Below are 23063 nucleotides of genomic sequence, written 5' to 3' on the forward strand. Positions count from 1 at the left end.
GTTGCTTTATAATACTGTTCAACGCAATAGGTGTAACTATAGTCGTGCTGTGCAAGCATTGCAAAGGCTTGATAGTCCGAAACTGCAGGTAACTTACTCAAACCCAATATAATAGAAACGTTGTAACACATTGCATAGTTATTGCAACAAAGGTGATACGAGACAAAACATCTCAACCGCAAACTTGCGCTATGCTAGTTTACGTTTTTCATATGTCGTGCCTTCTTTCGCTGGGTAATCACGCAGTAAAAACCGTAAACATTAATCACCAGGAAAAGCAAGCAGAAGCGGCGCTTCCATACATGCCATCAGCACGAGCGATGTAAACATCGTCGATCATTCGGCTTTTATACGAAGTCGAAGCCAAAAGTTCAAGCCAAAGCCAAATGCGCAAGCGTGTTTTGGCGAGCGTAGCGGGCGTGCGAGCGAGTATGTGCTGTGAAGCTGCGACTCAAAATGCAGTGAAATCCAGACTGACACGAAGTGTTTGTGCAATAACTGTGCGACTAAGAGTGTCGTGAACCGTACCGATTTAGTTTATTTTCTCATATATTTAGTAAGAGGACATACTGTGAAGCTGCTACTCAATATGCAGTGAAAGCCAGACTGACACGAAGTGTTTGTGCAATAACTGTGTGACTAAGAGTGTAGTGAACCGTACCGTTTTAGTTTACTTTCTTATATATTTAGTAAGAGTGAAACTGAAACCATGAAGCGAATCTCGGTCGAGAAGATTCAGGAGCTGCAACAACGCACTCAAAACATCCGAAACATATGTATACTCGCCCATGTGGACCATGGTTAGTGCAGTGCTGCGCGAACCATCTTTCACGCAGTCACAAGATTTAAGGTGTCACTGCTTGCAAATGAGTGGTTTGTGGCGTAGAGAATGTTTTTACATTACGCTAATTTAGCGCTGGATCGAGAATGCAAGCCACTGCCAACTGTATTGTGCCTTTCTTTTGCAGGAAAAACAACGCTGGCAGATTCGCTAGTTGCTAGCAACGGCATCATATCGCAAAAATTAGCCGGAAAGGTTCGTAATATCATCCATTTCATTTTCTGCTTACTTGCACGCCACACCCGGAACGCTGACGTGTTTTCTCATCGACCTATTTTTGTTTAGAACCATGCGTTGACCTGCATTAACGTGTCTGACAGTTTCATGTTTTCATCGTATCGTCTGTTTTGACGGGACTGATTTCCCCATACGGAGCGATGCCTGCCGCCGATTGTTGTTACACATTAAGATGGTTGCATCTGAATTATATCACACTGATGACATGCAAATAAACAGCATACCCTGAATGCATTTCTTTTCCATGCAGTTCCGCTTAAGCTTAGTACGCTTAAATTGAACGTCTTAAACTGACATGTATTTGTATATTAAAACAAAAATGTGTTTTCAGCAGACAGTTGGTGCACTTATTAGTAGTTTACACTCATCGGGGTCAGCACTATCAAGCATTTTTCTAATTTTCCTCTTCACAAGCCTCTATGAAATCTGGTGTATCACGTGCTATCACTTGCTTTGTGCAATGTTTGCTGCGTCCACCTAATGGGGTTAAGGATGCATATTTCATTTGTGCCTCCTTGCAGTTGCGCTATCTGGACAGCAGAAAGGATGAACAAGAGCGTGGAATCACCATGAAGTCCAGTGCAATCACACTTTACTATCCCAAACGTATGTTGTAAGCCTTCACATTCACTGTACAACAACAACAGTTGCAACACAGGCACATGGACAGCATAATCTTCTTGCACATTGACCTTTAACAAGGAGAAGGGGCTATTGCTCGAGCCAACAAATCTCCACATTGGTACCAATGGAGTTTAAAGAGACACTGAAGAGAAATATAATTTCAGATGTATTAATAAATTACCCTGCTGCAGTACCAAAAATATCCTGTTACCATCAGGGAGGCTTGGTTAAAGAGGAAAGACTCAAAAACATAAAGCGAGTGGCTATAATGCCAGAGTCGCCATGCCATCCTGCTGTGAAGTCATGGATTTTGACGGCACCTGCTTATGCCTAGTTAATTTTTTATTGGTAAAGATGGACTCCATCATTTATGTAGAAAAACTAATTAGCTAGCTTCAAAAGCTTTTACTGTGTGACAATGGCCCAAACATGCAAAAGTGCCTTGAAATCTGTTATGTCACATTGATATCTCAGCAGTGGCATTTGAAGTTCAAACAAATGAACTTCGACATTACTTTCCTGTTCTAATAAAATAGAGTTTGGAAAGAATACTTTTATCAGTCTAGATTGATTTAGGGTGTCCCTGTAGTGCTGGTTTGACATAGCAGAAACCTCCATTCCAGGGCTTAAACATCACTGTGAACACAGGCCAGTATAGTTGGTGTTAATTTAGTTTTCTTACATTTTTAGGAGCTTTGCTAGTCAACCTTATAGACTCGCCTGGCCATGTTGATTTCACCAGTGAGGTCATGGCAGCTGTTCAACTCTGTGATGGTGCTGTCATTGTTGTTGACGTTGTAGAAGGTGTCTGTGCACAGGTGAGTGGAACAATTGTTTCTTTATATATATAGCCAAATTTATTGCACTGGCTGCATTATGGATTGGAATGAAGCTCATTAAAAAATTTTATAATGAAAAGTTCACTGTAGAGCACCACTTAATCACCCTGCACAAATAGGAGCTAGCTGCTTCTGCCACTCCTTGAAGCTTTAACAACATTAAGGTTTGAAGCATTCAGGATTGATAGCATGAGTGAATCTCTGGTTCGTTTTGCCACCAGTAAAACGTTGCTGATGTGTTAACAGTCATCATTCCACTTCATTGTTGTTTGTTCGGTCATATGCAACGCTGCTAAGTGAGAGTAAGTGTGCAGTTCATTGTATGAGCCAGTGCTCAACTAGCCTTTGTAATGGCGATGGTTAGAGAAATAACTCGCATGAAATTTTTTAGCATGATGGCTCTGTGTGTATCACATTCATGCCACTCAAGGACACACTGAAAAAGAGACAGGGAAGGAGAGAAGAGGGGAGGGCAGTAAGGAGGGAGGGAGAACACGGAAAAAGAATGCTAGGGAAGAATTAAATGAGGAGACTTGTGGCATGAAGTCAAAGTGTGAAATATGGCAAGTTATCTACTTGACTCGGTTTTGGGGTTCTTGCTCTTGATTTTAAGTAAAATCTGAATGTAAGCTAATTTTTCTTGTCCTTTTTTTTACACATCTCTGAGCAACGTATATGCCTTGTACCTTTATTTTTTGCACTGTCATACATTGAGAACACAGTATGAACGCACCCAAACAACCACCCTGGTGAAACCAGAGGTGCCTAACTGATGCTGCAATAAGTGAATTGCTGCTTATACATTGTTTTGTGCATATTAGTTGCAGTATATGCATCACTTCATGCATCTCAGTTTGACGTACCTTTGGTTCACCGAATTCCCACTTTATTTACTGTCTCGTTTGTACTCTTCAAATCTGTATGAACATGATCACTTATGCGGGCGATACCTCTCTCAATGTTTAAAGCCTAAAGAGTCAATTAAAGTTGTAAACATTTAAGCTGTACTGGACTGCGCTGGCCACGCCATGTGCCAGCCATTGTCAAGCATTTTTGATCTTAACTTTTATGTGCATTTCTCATGAACTACCTTGCAAGTAACAACCTTGCTGCTCACGAAGGCAGAATGGTTTCAAAATGAACAGAAATAAGATGAGATCACTGGGTGTAGTGCTATGACCGGTTGTCTGGGAAATCTAATTGAGTCTCAAATTAGCAAGTCTTCTGTATACTTCAGTGATACTTTGGAAGACCCCAGAGACCGTATTTTGTAAAGGCGCAATTTAAACATTTTTTTCAATGTGATCAGTAATCTCGGGGAACTTCACCCACCTTGTGGTATTTATGTACCTATATATGTATGCCCATATCTGCCCTCTTTCATGCCGTAGAACGAAAAAAAAAATCAAAATTTCACAGCAGCTTAATGCTTTAGCGTTGCACCACTAATGCGCGCAGGAATCAAGGGAACAGTTCTCAGTATTGGCACATACCAGTGCTCCACACATCTTGGAGGCCATGCTCGAACTTCAAGGCAGCGCTGCTAGATTGCACAGCGTAGCCTGAGGGAAGCGCGAGAGAGGAGCCGAACAGCAGTACATGTCTCGCACATCACGCATTTCTGTGGTGGCAGCACGATGTGTTGCTCCGTTGCCTTAATGCTAAGTGAATTAACATCAGAATTCAAGAGATTGGATTTGCCGGGTACTGGTGGTTTTTTATGCCTGCCTAATACAACAGCTGGCTGAGGCTGAAGATTTAAGCCTGCATTGATGCTATAGTAGTAGTTTCCTTTATTTCTGTTATCGTAGTTGGTTTCTTCTCCCATGAAGAGCTCCAAGAGAGGGTGTGGTAACATGTATAAGGATGTTTGACATTCTCTTTTTCCAGACTAAAGTTGCCCTGAATCTCGCTTATTCAGAAAACCTAAAGCCACTGTTGGTACTCAACAAGATAGATCGCCTTATCCTCGAGAAAAAAATGGCACCTCTGGATGCATACATACACCTCCAACAGATCCTTGAACAGGCAAGATGCTTACTTTTACTTCATTGCCCTATTATTTGAAATGTGTAAGAAATCCTTTGCACAACTTCAGTTGTCAGTCTCAGCAACTGATGCATCAAAGACAGCGAAGCTGTATAAGCACGTTCTCACACCCGCCGAATGTACTAGAAGTCCATTTGCTGACTGATCCTTAGGGATGATGCATCACTGACACTGCGTGCATGTTCTCACCGATGCCCTGGTTATATGGCTGCGCCGGGGCTCCCGAAGCAGATAAAACACAGCACGAGAAACAAAAATTACGGATTACTTACTAAAAACGACTTTGCAATGAAGGTTTTCTTTCTTCTTGTGAGGTGTACGTAAATTAACTTTTGTTTCATAATCATTGTTAATTACATTTTAATGAAAGAAATCAGAGCCGTGATGCAGGTTGGGTTGATGATTGGTACTGAGCATGCACTGTATGTCTTCCTTCACCACTGAACGAAAGCGGTTGTGAGTTCTCCTTATCATCTTCACTGTAAAATGGCTCACTAGATTAGATATGACTAACTGAACTGACCTTCCCGTATATTGCTTCTATGCAGGTGAATGCTGTTGTTGGGGAGCTTTTCACTGCAGATGTGCTGGAGAAAACGTCGAATGAAATATCCGTAGATAATCCCACAGAGAAATTTGATGATGTGAGTACATAAGTATTGCTTACAATTTATTACCCATTTTCATGCCGTGTTAAAGAACCGGTTTTAGCATACATACCTAACGTAGCTGAATTCAATACAATGTTATCATGATGCCCCATATGCTGCGAAACGAAGTACAGTTTACAGGAGTTTATATTTTGCATAATACATACCGTTCTGAGTTGCACAGCGAAAACTGCTCCTGCAGCGCTGCATTCAAACCTAATTTGCACCAGTGCAAATGCACTCTACTGAAAAAACTAGGACTGTCTTTCAAGCATAAACGTCTTTAGAGGTTTGAAGCCCGTCATTCAAAGGTTTCAGAACTGCTTCCAGACTTGCACAAAATTTGACGCTGCTAATTTGCGTGGAGTAATAAATTTGGGCTAATTTGACCCATCTGAAACTGCAAGGCTGAAGATTCCTGCTGCACATCCCTAGCAGGTGTTCAGTAGTGACACAACCAATTCTGCCTCATTAGCACACAAGCATGAGGGAGCGTCATTATCAAACTATGATCACTCTCTCTTCAGGATTGCCAGGCAGGGAAGCAGAATCAGTGAGGTCACTCCTGGGTGCCTGCTATCGGCCTGCCATTTGTGCTCTTTGGTCTTGCAGTGTGAGCTAAGCGAAATTTGCTGGAATTTATTACTTCACAGAAATTAAAACTCAGCTTTTGACCAGCCTGGAGCGATTATAAACTCTTTGGATGACAGGCTTCAGGTTACACCCTGGTTAGAATCAGTTGTGTGACTCTCAGTTTAATTTTTGTAATTACTTGCCTGATTACAAACTTCAGGCAATGAGCAGTAGTCGAACAAAGAATATCGCTGAAGCTAACGTTTTGACAAGGGGACTTGCCTTCGTGACAAGTCCCCTTATCAAAACGTTAGCTTCAGCGACGTTCCTTTTTCGACCACTGCTCATCACTTCTAGCCTTCATCTTCCTGTAAAGTTCTGTCTTGTTTGGATTACTACTTTGAGTAGAGATGTTTACTGCTGTGTTAAAAGCAGTCCCGATGAAATCGCTCAAGGATCTCAACTTCCTTATCTTTAAGAAATTCTGAACTCATTTTCTGAAACACTACATATAGTTATTTTTCAGATTTGTGCATGGCTATAACTTTGTGAAACAGTCTTAGCATGTTCTCATGCTTTTTGCTGTGATAGCAGTTCAAAAGCTCTAAACAGTGTTAACTTTTGTCAGTTCATCTATCTGTTCTGCTACACTGCAGCATTCAACATTGTGCCATGATCCATGCATTGTTTAATTAATATAGGAGGATTGATCCAGAAATAAGGCTCCCATCAATTTTAGAAATAGACAACATTGTTTATTCTCATAGAAATTTACATCATTGGAAAGATGAAACTTTGCTCTATTTTTCTACATAATCACCATCTTTTTCTACACATTTTTGGAGACGGTGCTCCAATTTCTGTAACCCACTGTCATAAGACTCCGCCGCCATCCTATAGAGGAAGCGTTTTACCTCTTCCTTGACTTCCTTGTCGCTCTGGAAGCGTTGGCCACTCAAATGTTCCTTTAACTTGGGGAACAAATGATAATCACTAGGCGCGAGGTCTGGACTATACGGTGGGTGGGGCACGACAGTCCACCCAAAGTTTGTCAAAAGTTCCTGAGTTTAACGGGAGACGTGAGGTCGGGCGTTGTCGTGAAGCAGTGTTACATCGGCTGCCAGTCATCCTCACCGGCAGTTCTGGATAGCTCGCCTGAGTTTTCTTAGTGTTGCACAATAACTCTCTGAGTTGATTGTTGTCCCACGTTCCATGAAATCGATCAGCAGTATCCCCTTATGATCCCAAAAAACACTGGCCATGACTTTGCCAGTAGGAGTTTGTTTGAACTTCTTTGTGACTGGTGACTCTGAGTGACGCCATTGTTTGAATTTTTGTTTCATTTTGGGAGTGAAATGAAACACCCACGTTTTGTTAAAAGACATGTATTTTGCCGCAATTGAACACACACAAAAGGAAGACACATAAAGACAACACGGGCGGCTTTTATAGAGCGCGATAGATGTATCACTAATGCAATTTGTACCTTTCTTTTTTATATAGTAAGCTTCCATCAGCTCACTTGCTGTTTGAAATCTACTTCTGCCAAGAATCCTAATCTCAGAAAACCATGGTTTGCACATGCAGGCCTTGCAGTGCTCAGGCAAATGTGCCACGCCATCTTTCATTAGATTTAGTTCATGTTATGTGTCTTTATGTGTCTTCCTTTTGTATGTGTTCAGTTGCGGTAAAAAACATGTCTTTTAGCATGCACCAACTAGGCCAACAAGCAGTTCTGTTGCCACGTTTTGTGTCCCTAACAATGGAGTCCAACAATCCTTCCTTATCTTCTTGACACTTTTGAAGAAACTGGCGAGCACAGTCAAGGTGTTTCTCCTTGTGGTTTGATGTCAATAGCCATGGTACCCAGCGAAGCACAACACTTGTGATACCCCAATTTTTCAGTCAAAGCTCTTTCTACTGTACCGTAAGAACTCCCAGGAATCTGAGCAACAAGTTCACGGACAGTGATCCTCCTGTTAAGCCCTTTGCATTGGACCATCTCGATAACCGCCTCCGAAACTGATGGTCTTTCACTCCGTTCTTCATCGTGGACTTCCTTCCGACCGGCATTAAACTCCCTTCACCACTTTCAGACGTGTTGAACAGACATACACTTGTCGCCATGCACCTCTGTCAACTGACAATGAATATCCACGGGTGGAGTCCCTTTGGTGGGCAAAAAGCAAATTACGGAATGAATCTCGCACTTGGCGGGATCAACAATGGGAACCTCCATATCGGACGGCTGCTGAGCCAAGAATGAGCGGTGCAGGGAAGCACAGCTGAGGGCAATCGAGAGTTGGGGAACAGCTGCGCGCAGCACCGTTGCCGGATTTTGCCTCGCACCTTCTCGTTTGGTTGGAGCTTATTGGGAACCCTATTTTTTGATCAACCCTCGTAGAATGTGAACCCCTCGTTCAACATTTTACTGTGACAGCACTTTAATCACACTGATATTGTTGTGCCATTGTCTAGTTGTAATCCTCACCATGTTGCTTTGTTCACCACCGTCATCACTTTGCCGTTATTATTGCCGTTGTCATTGCTGTTGTTGGGATGCTGCATCCCTGTCGTGTTTATTATTCTGTCATACTCATTATACTGCCATCCTCATCATTGTCATTGTGTTTTCGTTGTTGTATACAGTCGGGGGAGCTTGGGCAACATTGCAGAAGCTTTGCACAAGGTGGGGGATGTTGGTGAAACCTAAATGGCTAACTGCTGTCACAGAATATAAGTTCAAAGCCAGAAGAGTAGCTGAAGTTCGCTAAAATTCTTTTGTTAGGGAGTTGAGGCGTTCCACATATGGCATACGGCATTTGTTTATTTAAGTGTAGTCCAGTCATGGGGGGGGACTGTTTTTGTGTTGAATGGTTCTATTTTGATGCACTTGCACTGGTTGCATTAATATTCCAGCATCATGATTAAGTGGCTTTAATCTGGAGCAACAGTGAGTCTACAAATCACACTTGCATGTCCTAATATGCACCTGAATGTTTTCCTTTCTAAAGGCCTCAGTGTTCGACTGGACGAGTGGTCTTGATGATGCTGATGACTCCACGCTGTACTTTTCCCCAGAGCAGGGAAATGTTGTGTTCGCCAGTGCTTTTGATGGCTGGGGATTCAGGTAGGGATACTCGTCGTATTGACTCATGAGAGAGCCTTGCAACTTGCCCGCTTGATGTGAACGTTGGCAATAGCATCTTAATCCATTTATGCTTTTGCTAGAAGATTACTGGGGAGCACCACTCAGTGTCTATGCTGCAGTCTGCTAAGTCAGTTGGTCACATTTGCACCATGTCCATTGCGCATGCCTTCTATCCCTCCCATTTTCTATAACTAAACATGCTGGCAACAGACGTCCATCTTTTGCTAGTTGACATCTTATCGTTCACTTGCAGTGCTCCCTATCCGCTCTCTGTTGTAATAATTTCAAATGGCCAGTCAGTATTTAGGGGAGCCTTAATGGTGCGCTGTGATACCGAAGTTATTGGCAGCAATACATCAAGCAATTGAAGACTGTCTTTAACGGTAGCGTGGGGGCTAACTACTCATGACTGTTCTGTGCATGAAATAAGTCATTTTTGTTGCGATGAAAACAACTGAGTTTATCGCTGTTAATATGCCTTTAAAGGGATACTGAACAAAACTTTTGCTGCCAGGATTTTTAGCCCAAATGAAAGCTTGCGTTCCGAAATTAGGTGACACAATCTTGTTTTCAGGCAGAAACTAGCAGAAAATAATGAATTTAATGCATTGAATGCAAAATGCCATGTCTAGCGGCTGAACCATGAGCTAGAGAAAGTGGCGTTTCTGTGATGTTGTCTCCACTGGATACTGGCGTGCCAGCCATCCTCTGCGTCTCTCCACCCGCATGGACAGTGCTAGACGGCAGCAAAAAACGTCTCAACTGCACAGTTGCTCATGGCTGCATACTTGTATTCAGAAGCGGAGCTTGTGCCCAAGTCTTCAGAATCGCTGTTTGTGTTGTGTGCTGCGTTGTAATGTGATCAGTGAAGCACCTGGTACAATGTGGGAGAATGCTTCTACGCTGCTGTGCACAAGGGTGTGAAAAAAAGTATCGTCAGGCTAGATAAGCCGTGTCATACCTTTCTGGTAAAGCCAAAGCATCGAAGGATATGGATTTGCAATGCGCAGTCATCGCGGCCAACATGGGTGCAAAGATCAAAGCGTATGGATGTCATACAAGCGCCAGTTGCCCACCTCTGTTACTGCCAAAGAGTTTCTTACAATAATTACGAGAGGGAACTGTGGCACTAGTGTATGCGGGAGCTGCAATGGGAGCGGTTGACCCAGCATGGGAATTATGGCAAGTGCATGGATTTGCCTAAACCTCGTCCTTCCAGCTTCAAAAGGCTTTGTGTCTTTGTAAGCTCATAATTTTCAACAAAGTGCTGCGTAATAAACAAATAAACATTATTAAAATTGTCCAATGGCAGGTTTCAAACACGAGCCTCTAGCACAGAAGCCTGATATTGAAACCATTATGCCACTGATGCATGCATCGATGAGCGACATAAAATGCCCTTATAAGCTTATCGCGGGCAAGCAAGCGCCTTGAGACGCTTGGTGCATTTCTATTTGGCCACCTTGACAAGCTTAATCGTCACAGTTAGTAGAGATTGTGCGTGTTCTTAGCATCTTCTGCACTGCTGAGAGTATAGATTGCTCTGAAATTTGCAACGATGAAGGCATAAAAAGCATAATAAACAAAGCTGCAAGAACGTCTGAATCCACAAGCACGAAGATCAGACAAATTCATGCACTTCTCTTCATTCCCATGGTGGCTGAATGATTGCAGTGCCAGAGTTCCCTCTAGTAATTATTGAAAGAAACTCTGTGGTTGGTGCTGCTGCAGCTGCTACAAGCCGGCACACATGACGTCATGGCAGTCGGCGCGCAGCCCCGTGCATGCCAACGTGCAGCCGCCACGCGCTCACTGTCATTAAAAAATACAGCCATCCGATTAAATATATGTGAAATAAGCACTGCGTATTGGAATATTCGTGTTTTCAGAGTCGAATTTCGAGGCTTCTCTCGTTTTTTCATATTTTGGTTCAGTATCCCTTTAAGTGTGAGTGGTCATGATTACACTAGCTGCAGGGCTGCCACACTACCTTTCGTGCTTTACAGGGCACTGCGTGCAAGCACTCTCTTTGTGCCACAATGTGCAAAACATTTCCATGTATTGCACAGTGGTGTATGTGTTGAGTTGCTGCTTGAGTTGCTGGAGGATAAACATGTGCCACTTCTGTGTATTACAACGACGGCGCCAAATAAAACAATGGATGAAGCAAGGCGACACGGGACAACCACGTATGCACCTACGTGTTTGTCCCACGTCGCCTTCCTTCGTCCGTTGTTTTATTTGTCACCTTCGTTGTAATCATGTATATTCAACTCGCCCATCAGCATGTGCTCAGTGACTTCTGTGTAAACGTCTGAGTAAGGATGTGCAAATAGATTTCGAATTGAATATCAAATGGCATCAAGAAAGAAAGCTGAATATCGAATCGAATATCTGAAACCTTTTCACAAAATTCAATGTTTACAAATTTTGGGCAAGAAAATGCTGTGCTGCGCATACTCGAGAGTCTCTTAGCATTTCATAACGAATGTTGCAACCTATAAGTAACTTAGGTACACAGAAATTAAGATGTACATTATGGTCTACTTTTATTAAAGGAAACACCAAATTAGTATACCAGCACTGCTTGCAGCCCCATTCTAGTACTATATGAAGGTCTGAAAAAAAAAATGAAAAAAAATTTATCGATTCAGCTTTTGTTGAATAGAATCGAGTGCTTTTTTCTCCTTGGAAACTAATGAATTAGTGGCATTCTGTTGTACAAAATACATGTGAGTTTGTACAAAATACCAAATAGTGGACCTGCTTTTTTACGAAAAGCACTCTATTATTTATTGGATTTCCAGTTTTTCTGCAAAATACAGGAGGGCTATTCCAACTTTACGGCAGGTAGTTTATCGTAAGGCCAATCTGCGCTTCAGACAAGAAAATCGTACATCACATGGCTCGATCCCCACTCTACGCATAGCCGGCACCGTCCACGCTGTTTAATTGTAAGGTTCAGCATGATTTGCCTCCTGTCAAACATTCTGTGATCTGGAGTGTCACCTCTAGACGCACAACGCCGGGGAACGCTTGCAGTGATGAAGTCTGCTACTGCGTTAGCTGGGGCATCCCATATGCTGCACACTCAGATCTCCTTTTGCATCCGCGGTACATGCAACATGGCACTGCGTGGGTCTCCGCACTGAATTTATCAAATATTCTAAAAGTTGAATATAGTTGATATTTGATTTGCAAATCAAATAATCACACTCCTACATCTGAAGCCTCCTCCTCGCATCACTGCAATGCAGCTTTCATTACGCTCAAGTTCGTGAGTGGGAATTCATGTCAAAGAGAGGAAAAGGTTGCTGACTAAAAGGGTGATTTTAATAAGTATTATAGATTTCGGCTTCCATGCGGATTTCGGCTTCCATGTGGAGGCCTCGTTTCACAGACATAAACTGCTTGAAATGGCAAGCTTAAGTACGTTTCAGTACTTGGCCCTAGCATTTTGAGTATGCAGGTGGTACATTGGTCATCGTTGATATTCAGCAAAAAAAAAAAAAAAATGGCCCTTGTGACTGCAGAAAAATGTGTCTGAGCATTTTAATTATCATTATAGTCCATATCTCTTTTGAAATCTTTATTAAGCTGCTTGGTCACAAAAAAAATGTGTTTCGCAGGACTTTTATAGGAGAATATAAAATGTTATATGGCCCTAAAACTTGACAACTGTGGCTCAGAAAAATTTTAACTGGGATGGAGATTTACCTTGTATGTTTTCCTCCCATTCTAAGGCTAATCCTTCATCTTAGGACTATCCGATGTTGTTTTAAAAGTGCATAATTATTTTCAACTTTTTAGTACATATTCTAAAGATTAGTATCTTTAGCAAAATATTTTTAGTATGTCATAATGGGGCAGGCTTTTTTTTTTTCTCATATCATAAAAATGACCTATGTTCTTTCAGGAGTTACTTTGGCAAAATGAATTGTTTAAGCTCTAAGCTTGAAGTTGATGTTGAACATGGTGACTACAAAATCACTTGAAATTACTTCTATATGTATATATATATATATATATATATATTTTTTTTTTTTTTTTTTTCTTTATTCCGCTGCCTTCAGTACATCCCAGTTCGCTCAGCTGTATGCTGAGAAGTTGGGCATGAAGAGACAAGTTCTCGAGAAAACTCTTTGGGGAGATTACTACATTAATGTCAAGGCTAAGCGAATCTTCAAAGGTGCTCAGGTAAGATTTTGATTATCACTTGTTTAGATTTGTTTGTTAATCTTGGCAGTACACATTTCCTTTTATCAGAAGGCTTACTGCCCTCTTCTGACATAGGCAAGAAAACAATTGCTTCCATACAGAAACGCTATGCAGATTAGAGTTGACTTGCATGAATTTCAGTGTCTAAAGGAAACGGAGATTTGTCTAAGTTATCAGATTTCTGATGTTTGATGGTTCTGTTTTGAACATCACTTAGGTAATTTCGTGCCCAGTGTCCGCTCGATGTTCTCAAATTTTCTTCTACAAAAATAATCTAATCGCTTCTTGGAGCACTGCACAAAGTCTGCTTGCGAAATATTTTTCACTAAGCAATTTTCTCATTATGTGAAGCCTTTCAAAGTTTGCTAGTGCACATAAAACATGGGTGTTTGCAGGAAAACTTATGAAAACATTTTTGGGTGTAATACTGCCCAATTTTGCCTGCAAATACTACAAAAATGTGGTGTGCACATCATAGCCTCTGTTGCTTTTGCACCATATAGCCCTACATAACTAACTAATTAAAAATTTGACTATTGGATAATAGTGCCTATGGTAATTTTAATAATATTAGACAATCTTTAGGAGTGTCAAATCTTGATATAGATGTGACATTCTCACAGTCTTCTTTATAGGGGAAAACTGCCTTTATTTATTCTTTATTAAGCAGGCTTCCTTTAAGACTGAAAACACTACAAAAATTTGACTAATGGATAATAGTGTTTATCGTAATTTTAATAATATTAGACATTCTTTAGTAGTGACCAATTTTGATGTAGATGTGGCAATCTCACAGTCTTCTTTATAAGGGAAAACTACATTTATTTATTCCTAATTAAGTAGGCTCCCTTTAAGGCGAACACGAAGTGACCATGAAAATTTTTTCGTCTTATCAGAAGAATAATCGGCAACATGACCAGGTGCATCCAAATATTTTACTTTAAAATGATAAATGAAGTAGACTTACAACAGTGTAAAAATGACATAAAAAACATTTACTTAGCTGAACTTGAGAAAACTGTCTTCAAGTGGTACTTTTGCTTGATTTCATCCCGTCGTGATGGATGTGTGTTGTTTCTGTGCAAATCGATAAACAGCGACAAACGACGTCATCTCACCTAATGACCTTAAAAATCCTGTGCCTTCATGCTGCTGGATAAGATCACTAGGGAGTTCAAGCAGGCATCTGCTGCCTCACAGGTCATCAGTACAGGCTCCAAGCTAGCGAAAGTACTGAGGAGCGTGCTGAGCGCGTGGCAAAGCAATGCCACTTAGAGGAAAATTGAGCAAAGTGGGGAAGGAGAAACAAGGCGAAGCATCGCAGAGGGTGAAGGTGGGCATAGGCGCGCTGGGTTGACCTCGTCTAGCTGTTGCTACAGGTTTTGTTTGCGAAACGGACACACCGGGTCTGTCTTGTAATAACATCATCCTCACGCGTCGTATGCTGTGGGTGTGAGTGAAAGCGTGCCATGGTGAGCCATCGATGGCAGCTCAATTTCGTGTGCGCAAGGGAGGAAAGGGGGGAAGAAGTACGCCATCTTCTGTCGTGCGCATGGTACCGGCGGAGGCGAGGGGGGGGGTGTTTGGCCGTGCGTGGTCACACAGGCTTTGTCTTGAAAGTGATCTGCTTTGGGGGCACATTTTAGGTAGGCAAATGGCTTGTAGGTTTGCATTCACTGTGTTCTCGCCGCTCAGTTTTCGTTGAAGCGGCAGACAACACGAAGGTCACTTTGCTCACTGCTGCTGCCGCGATTCCTGACGCCAGTGCTTTGACAGTGAGTGTCCGCGGTCATCGAGTGTGATGTGTTCATGTTTGCCTGTGTGCGCTGACACCACGCTTGTTAATTTAGTTATTAAGCAAATGTTTTTAAGGGGGCATTCTACACCAGCAGCTGCTGCGTATGGCACTGCCGTGCAAGCCCTGTCTTGAATACGTTTGCGATGCAATGGGTGTCTTTGCACACACCAAGGGCAGATAGCTTCTTGTGTGCTCTAGCACCCATACACTTGTGCATCACCCGCATTCACAAAGTGAAACGTCATTTGTACTTTTTTTGTTTCCTCCTCTTGTTTTTGCCTCTGTCCACGGGCAATGTGTGCCGCAGGCCTCCAGTAGGATGCCTCAATGCACACACCCCCGGGCACTGTGCATCGAGGCACCCTAGCCTCCAAGATCGGTAGCAGTGGTGGTCACTCTGAATGTTCGTCTTAACTGGAGAGTACGTCTGAGGCAGTTTGTCTTGAGCAGATATTTTTGCATTGAAGTCTAAACCAAACAAACGTTCCCGTGTTGTTCATTATATGCAAGAATTTGGCTTAACCGAGTTCGCCTTAACAAGAGTTCATTGTATATTTATTTTCTTGAATTAACCTATGGCATCACTCTTCAGCAAAAACCTTCTTGGGCCAAGATAGTGTGCACATTTTTGTTAGAAAGAAGTGAAGGGAGAAATCTGTCAAACTTTCAGTCTTGTTCCACTTTTAACCTTAATTTGTGCACTGGGGTGGTACAAGTAAACTTGCAACATGAAGTTTCATTTTTGCTTTAAACGAGACAAAATTTTTAATCTAGACTCTGCGTCCTGCTCAGCATCGTTGCATACCTTCATTTCATTCACTGCACATCATATTAGCGGTTGTGCTGCAGACAGTCGGAAGACGGACTGCAGCAGGAATTTCACAGGCACGTGAAGGCACATGAAATAAAAATTGCCTCGACCATGTCTGCTTGTCTTCCCGCAAAACAAAACTGTTTATCCCGTGCAAGGTTGGACCCCATTTTTGTCACATGTAAGCCATTGTGCCTACATTAAATTTCTCATCATAGTGCTGTCAAAGTCGTAATCACAAGAAAATATGAGGATGACATTAACTGGGAAATGCGAAGTAAGTTGAGTGAACTGCCCCAAACAGCTTCTGCTGTAAAATAACATTGCCACATAAGTATACTGGTGCTAAGTGGACACAAGCTTGGGGACTGCTTTTCACCCCCGGTCTAGTAGCACAGCTTGTGATGGAAATTTGGGGGCCTCAGTATACGTCATCACGCCTTGGTGCCTCACGCCAGTTTTTCATGCTTGCTCTCCTCTTTAAGGCCAAGTGCAAGAAGCCCCTGTTTGCCCAGCTGATTCTAGAAACCCTCTGGGAGGTGTATGATGCTGTCTGCTGTAGACGGTACGTATACAGCTTACTTTTTTCTATAGTTGCACCATAGTGTTCAATTGTGTCCTGCAACCATGTTTGTGCACTACTCTCTGTAGCATTTGTTAGCGCTGATATATCACTACATCTATAGCAGTGATGCTGCAGTGCAAAGGCAACAATACATAAAAAAGGCAAACTGTGTCTCTTGTCTTATCTGGTCTCTTCCCCATGCAGTCTTTTTCTTTTTGATAATATACTCTACGTATGCACCAACAGTCGTGTCAGTGCACCATTATTCAAGTGCTAAGAAAATCCTGTTGTTATAACCAATAATTGTTATAAATGGGTTGCATAAAAATAGCTGAGGGGACAAACATTCAAACATTTTATTTAGACAGAAAAAAACACTGTCAATCCATTTATATCGATTAACTGAACTCGAATGTAACAATGAGCAGCTGCCCCACCCTGAACTTTTGTGTATGTTCTATGGTAAAATAATCTGCCTATTAGAATATTCTCATGCTGCATTATTGGCTTCTCAGTGCCTGCTCGGAAAAGAAAAGGAATGCGGAATCCAGGGGGAACAGAAGTGCGAGGCACTTCACCACCCTTATCTTAGTACCGTGCATCCCACACGACATGCTTTAGTCACCCCTCTCTGGTCTCTGTTCCACCCCTGTGATGTCAGAAAGTGGGTGGAACGAAGACGGGAGAGGAGCACCACAAAAGCGTGCCATGCCGTGCCGTAGCCTGTGGGGTGCATGGCCGAAAGGAGGACTTTACAAAGTGGCTGGTGTTTTTTTCATGGTTATGCAAATTCAGCACGAACACAAGGTACAAAGAAGCACAAGGTACAAATGCACGACACTTGTGTTTGCGCTGAATTTTCGTAACCATGAATCCAATATTCTAACTAGCCCAATTAGCAGTCTGGTGTCCTTTAATTGAGGCAGTGCAATGTAGGCGTGCTGTGCAAGGTGTGTGCGCCGCAAGGGCAGGTGTGACAAAAGGGCTTGGGGGGGGGTCGCTTCCCCCACCCTCGAGGCAATGCAAAGGAGGGAGGCGCACACGGCACAAAGGCAAATATGGCAATGGGGCTGGCTATTTACTCTTTTTTTTTCTTTTTCTTCAAGGACTTCATGTTCTTTTTTTTTGGAGCGCACACACATCGTAGCCAGATTTAATTGTTATAGCAAATAATGTGGCACAGGATCACTGTAGTACTAAGCGGTTTAGTTTATCATAGAGCACATACCAAATTTGACGGTGCATGGGCTGCTCATTGTTACATGCGGTATATTGTTAGAAACCGGTGCTGTTATATGTGGGTTGACTGTAGGCACCTTGCACTGGCCAGAGGGTGCTAGGAAATTTTTATTTATTGCACCAGCATCACCAACGCTGGCCTCTGGGGAAGTGATGAAAATGAGAGCCCATTCCAAACGAGCGACTCACGTCATCACTCATCCAACTGTTATTCACCGTACTTTGCACACTCACTCTGTTAAGCTCAATGATCACGAGAAAATGTGCAGAGCATTCTGATATGTTTGCAGCATAGCCCATGCTCTGGAAAGCAAAAGTTTAGTTAGAGTGCTGTTTGCTTTGTCATCTGCCTGTCTCATAAGATTTCCTTGGCAAGCATTAGTTTTGCACCGGTCGTGTCAGCCCATTTCCATCGCTGTAATGAAAGTTGACTCGTCAATAATGCACAACTGCAGCCATCGCAGACAACACCTTCCACGATCTGCACGAGTGTGATCTCACAGGCGAGTGTTGGAAATGCCCGCCTGCGTGCTACCACCAGGAGAGAAATCGAGCGCTGGGGTCGAGGAAGATGCTTGACTTAGAGATGACAGCTGACAAACGGCATCCAGTCATTGCCCCAGAGCATCAGTTGTAGGTAGCGCAGGGATCGCAGACAAACTGTGCTGCAGGATGCCTATAGCACTCTACTTCTGAGCATGGGGTTACAGCTTTGATTCCCAGTAACTGGAGCTGCATTCAGATAATGGGGGGTGGGGAAATGTAAAATTGGTTGCATACTTATATTTACGTGCACATTAAAGAACCCCAGGTGGCTTAATTTAATCTGGGGCATTCCACTACAGCATGTCTCATAGCCCATTAAACCCCATTATTTGATTTGATCTGAAATAAGCGTCGTTGAACTTTTTTGGCCTATCGACCCCAGGGATACCATATATAACAACCTGTGATTTGTCTTGTACTATAGGCGGTTGATCAACTTCATCGTAAGCTAGGCTTATGTATGCTGCTAGTAGTGCACATTGTACAGGAATGACCTTTTTGCTGCACTTCTGTTTGATTTCACACCAAAGATGAATGCTTTAATCTGAGAGGAACATGCTCAAGGCTGTCCTTCTTGTTGTTTTCTTCTTTCTTTTTTTTTCTTTTTAGGAAGTATCATGTTCACATGTGTTTCCCTGTCTCTCTTTCAGTGACAAGGTGGCCGTGGAGAAAATTGTCAAGTCCCTTGGTTTGACGCTAACAGCACGAGATACTCGGCACAACGACCCTCGTGTCCAGCTTCAAGCGTTGTGCTCACAGTGGCTGCCACTGGCTGATGCTTTCTTAGGTAATGGTGCCTCCTGTCTGGAGATAGAAAAAGAATTACACCTCACGAACATCAGCATTGTTGCAGTACCTAATAGCTTTCACATAGTATTGATAATAATAGGCAACATACTGTAAACTTGAGGTGTTTTCTTATTTATTTAATTAAAGAAATAATTACATGTATAATGCATTCTTCTGATTAAGGAGGCCCTAAAAACATATGAAAGTGAGCTGCATAAAGTTTCAAGCTTTGCACATTTGTGCAACACTTCACTTTGTGTAGATCTCAACTATAGTTGAGCCTGGCCAATTTCTTCAGTGACTTCGGATTGTATGTTTTTCTGGTTAGTGCGGTTTTTCTTCCGTCTTTTTCCAGAACGTATGAGTGAGACTCCACTGTACTTCTAAAATTTTCTTTTGCAGCTGTAATGGCGCGGCAACTGCACAGCAATAACGCAAGCCGAGAACATTATACTAAAATGCATCCATGCCGAGATATCCCGGGAGTGCAAACTAGTTGCTAATTGGGGCCCATAGTAAGGTTTGTTACAGCGCAGCACAAGACAAGGACAAAAGAAGGTATAAAACGACGACACGGCGCTGCACGTTCCTTCTTTTGTCCTTATCTTGTGTTGCGCCGTAACGAACCTTACTATGAATCCCAACCAACTGACCCAACTTGCCGTCTTGATGCACCCTTGGGGCATCCTTGGCTTGGGGCCCTATTCTAAAACTTCCTATTGAGTCTATATAGACACGTGGCTACATTTGTCAACGCAGTATGAGTGCCAGGGTTATGTATTGCCCTCACATTTCTCATTATTTAGTCAAACTTTTGTGTCACGGCCTGTAACAGTTAAAACATAATGGAAGATGTGCCATTGGTACGTACACTCAACCAGACGTCATGCTTTTAGGTTCTGTAGTTCTGTCCAGGCTATTGCTATCAATTCAGCCTGGTATAACTGCCAGGCTCCTATGTTTTTATGTCGCACAGATAATGTGCATGGCCCTTTGAGCAGACTGGCATGTAAGCTAACGATACATATATCATTTCATGTCTAAGAATTTGTTTATGAAAATTTATTACAGATAAATTCTTATACATTCTGTCTTTATTATTTTAATTTAGAAATGACGGTACTGATTCCAAGTCCTACTGAGCTTCCAGAAGCAAGAGTTGAGTCCCTGATGTGTCCTCCATCACGCTCATTTGATTCCCTTCCGGATGAGACACGCAAGCTGAAAAAAGGTATGCTTTATGCTGCCCTTCAATAATGTCTTGATTCAAGTTCTTTGTGCTACTTTTATGAACAATAATGTGAAAATTGGAAATTATAACGTGCCACTTCCTAACTTTAAGAACATACATAATTTCATTATGCAATATGGCTAGTACAGTCGAACCTTGATACTGTATTTACTCGTGTGAGGCTCACCCTCTTATAATGCCCACGCCCCTACTTTCGAGTGCAAAAATTTGGAAAATGGTTTCACTAAGCTTCACATGCATAACCCACGTGCATGGCCTCTAAGGCAGTGCTGGGATGCCAATGTAATCTTGGCAGCCACTCCCGTGTATCGATCGATTTCCTCAAGCCACTAGTAGATGACACTAGTGTCAGTTCTGTTAACAATAGCATGGTCATCATCACCATATCTTGCCAGTTTGTAATTAAGCCACGACATAGATTCAGTGTGCTTCAATGGTATTGGCTGTACTGAGGCGTATTGTTTAGCAAGTTTAGCCACATCATGCTTTTAAGTGTACCAAAAAAGCATCGCTGCAAGAAGTGTGCACTTGGATTTTGAATGCATGTAGTGTGCATTCACTCGAGGCTATCATTAAGAGCTTCAAGGTGACAAGAATCTCAAACAGTAATAAACGGCACGGAGGACAACCAGCTCATCAAACGACAGAGATATGAGAAGCTATGAGGACAACTGAACAAAAGTGTTCGTAGTTGGCCGCTAGTAGTTGCATTTTTCTGCATAGTTGTCCAAGTGCAGTTTCCCACTTCAGTGAGTAGCCTTGCTTTGTGCAAAGCCTGCACCTTGCACAAAATAAAAAAAGAAGAAAAAGAAGTGGGCCTTACACAAGTAAATATAGTATAACAAACACTCATATAGCAAATTATCAGATATGACGAAGTGAGCAAAATGCTACATGATTGGCCGTGCATTAGTTCATTGAGTTTTCTACTGCTATAACAAAACAGGAAATGCAGGATCTGAGACAACATTGCTTACAATGATGTGAATATTTGTTCGCTCACAGCTCGAAATATATATTCTGGTAGCAAAAGCATCAATACTACTCAGCAACACCAAAGTAAAATTTTATTGTCAGGTTCTTCTTCTTGCTTCTCGTTCTTTGTTGGAATGTGAAGTTCCTAAGATGATGATCGGCAGTGATGATCAAACGCAGACAGGAAGCAATGTAGATCAGATGGAAAAGAAATGGTTATAGGTAAATTACGATATAGTTCACAGGTGATGTCTGCGCTACAACACGGTAGGGTCCCTGATATTTGGAGACAAGCTTGGATGAGAGGCCAGCAGGAACAGCTGGAACCCAAAGCCACACAAGGGAATCTGGAAGAAAGTGCTAATGCGGGTGGTCATTGTCACTTCGAAATGGAAAAGTTTGTGGTCGCCTGTGGTGCAGTGTTGTAGGTGTATGTAATGAATGGCAAAATAAGGTCCCAATCAGTGTATCAGCACATCATGAAGGCTGCGGTTAAATTTTTCCGTCAAACCATTAATTTGAGAATTGTAGGCAGTGGTGGTATGATGAATGATGTGGCATTCGACAAGAAGTGCATTTACAACTTCGGAGAGGGACACGTGTCCTTTATCACTCAAAAGCTTCCGAGGTGCACCATGACGGAGAATAAAGTTTTCAGGAGGATGGATGCTATATCACAAGCTTTGGCAGCAGGCAGGGCAGCTGTTTCCGTGTATCGCGTCAACTAGTCGATGGCAACAACTGTCGAGTGGTTTCCAGAAGCCATGCCGGGAAGGGGTCTACATAGATCAATACCAATGCAATCGAAGAGCCTGGAATGACATGGGATTGGCTGGAGTGCACCAGAGACATGCTGAGCAGGAACTCTGCGGCATTGGCACTGAGGGCACGATTAAATGTACTTGCACACAAAGGTGTACATGCCACGCCAATAAAACCTGGAGCGAAGTCGGGTGTACGTCTTGAAGATGCCTGCATGTGCACACTGTGAGTCAGCGTGTAAGGCAGAACATATTTCACCACATAGATGTCAAGGTATGACTAGCAACGACTTCCGACCGTCAGAGAGGTAGTTCCGGCAATAAAGGAGGCCATCCCGATTTTCAAAAGGAGAAGCTTGACGGCGCAAAGCTCAAGAAGATGGAGGAAGAATCAACGGGTTTGAAAGGAAGCGGATAACAGTGATAATTGAGGCATCCTTATGTTGCTCTGAAGCCATGTCGCAGCCTGCTGGGAACAAAAGTACTTCCTCAATAGCAGACAGGCAAGCAAGACTTTTGGTTGACATGGGCATACCGCAAAGTGCATCAGCATTGGTGTGGCAGTGGCCAGACCTGTAGACAACGTGCATGTTGAAATCTTGCAACTGGAAAGCCCAGCGAGCTAATCGGCCTGAGGGGTCTTTCAACGTGGACAGCCAACAAAGCACATGGTGGTCTGTAATTACATCGAAGGGGCAGAATTAGAGGTAGGGTAGAAATTTACCAAGTTCCCAAGTTGTGGCCAAACATTCCTTCTCCATAACGGAATAATTAATCTCTGCTTTGGTGAGAGTGCGGCTTGCATATACTACGACGTACTAGTTGTATCCAGCTTTGCGCTGAGCGAGCACAGCGGTGAGTCCAACACAGCTAGTGTCGGTGTGTACTTCGGTTGGAGCTGTAGGGTTGAAGTGACGCAGTATTGGCGGCGAGGTTAGTAGACGACGCAACTCTTGGAAGGCATTGTCACACGTGGGCGACCAGATATAATTGTTTGAGTTGCTCCACAGAAGCTTATTCAAGGGAGCGGTGAAATTAAAAACAGAGGCTAAAGAAGCTGCGAAGTTCTTTTATGGAGGACGGTTTGAGAAAATCGGTAACTGCACGGAGCTTGGCGGCGTCAGGAAGAATACCGTCTTTAGATA

General features: G+C 42.7%; 1 protein-coding gene across 2 annotated transcripts in view; it reads left to right on the forward strand.

The window, feature by feature from the left end:
• Window positions 1-381: 381 nt before the first annotated feature.
• Window positions 382-23063, forward strand: part of LOC126542294 (elongation factor-like GTPase 1) — a 168409-nt gene continuing 145727 nt past the window's right edge. For both annotated transcript variants that reach the window (XM_055077149.2, XM_050189311.3), the window contains exons 1-11: window positions 382-800; window positions 969-1036; window positions 1600-1684; window positions 2393-2520; window positions 4432-4569; window positions 5139-5234; window positions 8828-8943; window positions 13038-13161; window positions 16277-16356; window positions 18792-18928; window positions 20042-20161. In XM_055077149.2, coding sequence (XP_054933124.1) covers window positions 710-800; window positions 969-1036; window positions 1600-1684; window positions 2393-2520; window positions 4432-4569; window positions 5139-5234; window positions 8828-8943; window positions 13038-13161; window positions 16277-16356; window positions 18792-18928; window positions 20042-20161 — 1183 coding nt within the window. In that variant the 5' untranslated portion in view covers window positions 382-709. The remainder of the gene's footprint in view (window positions 801-968; window positions 1037-1599; window positions 1685-2392; window positions 2521-4431; window positions 4570-5138; window positions 5235-8827; window positions 8944-13037; window positions 13162-16276; window positions 16357-18791; window positions 18929-20041; window positions 20162-23063) is intronic.

Source organism: Dermacentor andersoni, chromosome 2 (genome assembly GCF_023375885.2).
Source record: "Dermacentor andersoni chromosome 2, qqDerAnde1_hic_scaffold, whole genome shotgun sequence".
Taxonomy (NCBI): domain Eukaryota; kingdom Metazoa; phylum Arthropoda; class Arachnida; order Ixodida; family Ixodidae; genus Dermacentor; species Dermacentor andersoni.